Source organism: Rhipicephalus sanguineus, chromosome 3, assembly GCF_013339695.2.
Source record: "Rhipicephalus sanguineus isolate Rsan-2018 chromosome 3, BIME_Rsan_1.4, whole genome shotgun sequence".
NCBI lineage: Eukaryota > Metazoa > Arthropoda > Arachnida > Ixodida > Ixodidae > Rhipicephalus > Rhipicephalus sanguineus.
The window spans coordinates 208,540,164-208,544,188 of NC_051178.1; the positions used below are offsets into that span (position 1 = coordinate 208,540,164).

A 4,025-nucleotide genomic window follows, 5' to 3' on the forward strand; every position below is an offset into this window, starting at 1 on the left:
TGAGACTGTCAGCTGTTTGAGTTTTTGGCGCGCAAACGGAACTTCTGCTATTTCGACGGGATGTTCTCAATGTTCTTATGTAGTCGTCTTTTCCTTTTATTATTGTTATAGCTTTTCTTTTAATGCGTGCTAGCAGCTTATAGAGGCCAGCGGTAATCTCTGTCGTGCCTCTACAGTTTCCTGATGGTTAATTACCATGTGCAAACGTAAGTGGGGCGCTGACGCCGGACCGACTCGCCCACGACGCGCGGCATGACGTTCGGACTTCGTGCGAGCGCCGAAGCCATGGCTTCTGCGGCTTATGGCGGCGACGAGAAGTGCGGGTGGCCGCACCTGCCGCCAAACGTTATGGAGCACATCTTCAGCTACCTGGATCTCACTTCGGCTCGCAATTGCACGTTGGTGTGCAAGTACTGGCACGCGCTGCTCAGTGACGAGAACAATGACGTGTGGAGGCTACACTGCGCGCGCAAACTGGCCGATGCAGCGCTCAAGTCCGACCTGCTCTGGAGCGTACCGAGTAGCAAGGCTAAGTTGCGCGCCTTCTACCACGCATGGGATCCGCGCGAGTGCTCGCGCAATATCTATATCAAGTCGAACGGTTTCACCCTGCACCGAAACCCGGTGGCACAGAGCACGGACGCCGCCAAAGGCAAGCGTGGATTTGCAGAGGGCCGCCACTGCTGGGAGGTCTGGTGGGAAGGACCGCTCGGCACCGTCGCTGTGGTGGGCATCGCGACACGCGAGGCCCCGCTCCAGTGTTCCGGCTACGTGGCCTTGCTAGGCTCTAACGCGCACTCCTGGGGCTGGAACCTGGTAGACAACCATCTGCTGCACAACGGAGACAGCCAGGGCAACTACCCGTTACTCAACAATGCACCGAAGTACCAGGTATACGGACTCTGGCACATTCGTAGTGCGCTGCGGCAGTCCGTACTGCTTTGTCTGATAAGCACCCGTCTCTTGTCTAGGTGGGAGAACGACTGCGAGTGATCCTAGATTGCGAAGACAATACGCTTGCGTTTGAACGCAACTACCAATTCCTTGGAGTTGCTTTCAGAGGTCTGCCTGACAAGACGCTCTACCCGGCTATCTCGGCTGTCTACGGTAACACAGAAGTCTCTATGGTGTATTTGGGCCGACCGCTGGACGGCTGACGCTGTTCCCGAGAAACCTGTCTCGAACTGACATCTGTCAGCATACGTCACCTGATGGAGCAATTAGGTGAGGTTTGGACTGTAGCAGTACAGTCCTGCATTGATAACGTGTGTGCCATTGGGGAAGGTGTGCAGTAGCTGGTAAGTCCTTTTAGAAAAAAATCTTACAACAGTATTTGACATAAACTAGTACAGACACTATAGACAAAAGTCATGTTCCCAACACACTGTTGCATGGCAGGTAATTGTTGTGCCTTTCTTTGCAAGACATGATATGGAGCCACCTTCCTGTCAACATCATTTGGGTTTTGGATAACATCCTGCACATAGGTGTCAGCTACAGGGAGAGGGAAACAGGTGATCTCACTCGAGCATGAACCTCTCCACGGGATGGTTGCGAAAGCCTCATCCCACGTTCGCTACCTCAGGCACCTGCAATTACAGGCTGCGTTTTATTCTTGACGTGTAATATAATGCTGGAAAGAACCGTGCATGAATAAAGTTTCAAATTTTTATGGCAGGAATGATCCGTTCTGCATGCCTTCCTCAATTCACAGTTTGTTTGGCTCCCACATGAAACGTTTAGTGATTATTCGAGAAACCATATGAAGTACTGGTCCTTCATTGCAGCACATGCAGAGCGGACCTGCACTTCATCATTAACGTAATTATGGTCTTTTTGTGTAGAACCAAAAGTGACATAAAGCTACATCGTTATACTGTCCCTATGCATCAGGAAATTGGTTGTGTCAAGGCCAACGCAGAAGCAGGAAGTGTCAATAAACCTGTTAATGGAGTGCAAATAAATTTATTGCAGCGAAAGCTGTGATGAGATCACAGGAACAGCCGATTTTGGTGGCGTAGTTGTCCGCCATCGGCGTCTATAACCACTATCACACGACATTAGGAAAAAAAAGTCAGGATCGGATGGGATTTGAACTCGGGCCCTCTGCGAGGCAGTCGAGTAATTTTTGCGAAGGAGTTTCAAGCACGGGCGTGGCTCTGCGCTCTTAGGTAGAACGCACAGCCATGCCCGTGCTTGAAACTCCTTCGCAAAAGGACCCTATGCAGGCGTCATGTCGGGCAATCACGTTAACATATGTAATATAGTGTGGTAGAAGAGTAAAATAACAACCAGGAGCCACACAATGTGAATTGCAAAATGAGTGGGTCGTTTAAAGCTTCCAATCCATTGCAAAGGTCTCAGCCATAATTCTTTATCGTCATCAGCCACAGCATGAACAAGGTGCACATAAAGCTTTACAGATGTGTAGCAAGTACCTCGCTTTGCAGAATATCAAATAATGGCATAGTGTGTGCTTCCCTTCTTCTCAAAAATTATAATTTACGGCGTAGTGGGTACCTTGGAAGCGTACTTGTAGTAGTTGCCCCTAGAGCGTTTACAACGGGAATTAGAAAGGCTGCACTTCCAGCTTTCGCTGTGACTGTGCTGCATGTTCCGTGCAGGCCTGGCGTTGTTTTTATTATTATTATTATTATTATTATTATTATTATTATTATTATTATTATTATTATTATTATTATTATTATTATTATTATTATTGATCATGAGCATTCGCACAGTCATTGTCAATCATGATCACCAGAATCCCCTATGAAAAAAGCCTGTGTTTACCACTGGTTGTACCTGTGAGCTGTGTTGGCTGCTAACCTTTCCGACAAATACTTGTGCAAGAATGCTGAGGGTACTAAAGAAGATTTTTCTTCATACTTGCAGGTGCTGGCTGCTGTTCACCGAGGATGGTTGATTCTTTACGATGGGTCACAAGGGGTCAGCACTTGTACTATCCCTGCTACCAGTGTTGTTGAGGTGGTTAGCTGGTGGACTGAGTTTAGCACTGTGCCACATTTGAAGCGAAACTTTCTTTGCCTCTTCACTCTAGTTTTCGGCTGCTGTCTTGCATTATCAGCTACTGTGAGAGGTAATGCAATTGAAGATGGCTTGTGGCAGTCAGTGGTGTTATACACGATGTGTGTGCAAGATAGGTCAAGTGTGTCTAAAGCATGTCTAGAGAAATTGTGTATTTATTTATTTATTTTGTTTCTTTATATACGTATTTATTTATTTCCACATACTCAGGGCCCAAGGGCATCACAGGGAGGAGCGGTCTAACCATAAATTATTAATTGCAACTTTGAAAGCAAAAGGATCTTTGATTGCTGCAACGGAGGTGGGAAGGTGGTTCCAATTACTGCTTGCTTGCAGAAAAAAAAAAAGAAGCATAGCAAGCGTTAGTATAGCGTAAGGGAATATTAACCTTGTGTTTGTGATCAATCCATGAAGACTTGTAATCTGAGGGAGGAAAAGGTCAGTTTTAAGTGTTGGGTTATTCTAAAAAATTTTGGGAAGAACGTTAAAGTGGAAATACTTATGGCATTACTGAAGTGTTGGTAGACCTAAATTAGCCTTCATTAACCCTTTGCGGTCCAAAACTTTTACCCACTTTCCGGCTCTACTGGTCCGAAACTATTTTGCCAGTTTCTGGCACCGCGAATAAAAACACAAACTGTGGAAGAAAAACTCACAGGATATTTATTTTTGCTCCTGCATTCTGCAGGCAACTCCTTTAGCGATATTTGGGCAGTGTATGATACTGCTCAAAGCATTCTCCTGGGTGCAGGCCAGGGTTGTTATTGCTCCCCTGTGTGTCAACAGAGGTGTCTCCACCGCCGTCGTCGTCATTGCTCACTTCTGTCGAATCACTGTCTAATGGAGGCACGTAATTCTCTTCCTCACTAAAGTCATCCTCGCTTTTGCTAAAAGCACCACCATAAAACGCACGTGGTGAAAACGTGGCCATGCTTCTCAGCGAACCGCGCGCGAGTGGGTACGCTCTGGGCTCCGTG

The 4,025-nt window shown here is 46.9% G+C and overlaps 1 protein-coding gene across 2 annotated transcripts; it reads left to right on the top strand.

The window, feature by feature from the left end:
* Positions 1–62: 62 nt before the first annotated feature.
* On the top strand, positions 63–3,382 carry LOC119388183 (F-box/SPRY domain-containing protein 1). 2 transcript variants are annotated; one of them, XR_005182643.2, is made up of 3 exons: positions 64–891; positions 972–1,224; positions 2,896–3,382. XR_005182643.2 is itself a non-coding variant. In XM_037655838.2 (2 exons), exons 1-2 carry the CDS (start codon positions 253–255, stop codon positions 1,155–1,157), a joined length of 825 nt encoding a protein of 274 aa, XP_037511766.1. In that variant the 5' UTR covers positions 63–252; the 3' UTR covers positions 1,158–1,160. The 2 variants fall into 2 exon arrangements, 1 of the variants encoding a protein (XP_037511766.1); XM_037655838.2 differs by lacking the exon at positions 2,896–3,382 and having other exon boundaries at positions 63–891; positions 972–1,160.
* Positions 3,383–4,025: the final 643 nt, after the last annotated feature.

Coding starts and splice junctions, on each gene's coding strand:
- LOC119388183 (XM_037655838.2), top strand. CDS start 253: ATGACGTTCGGACTTCGTGCGAGCGCCGAAGCCATGGCTTCTGCGGCT. Junction 892..971: donor ACAATGCACCGAAGTACCAG/GTATACGGACTC, acceptor TCTCTTGTCTAG/GTGGGAGAACGACTGCGAGT.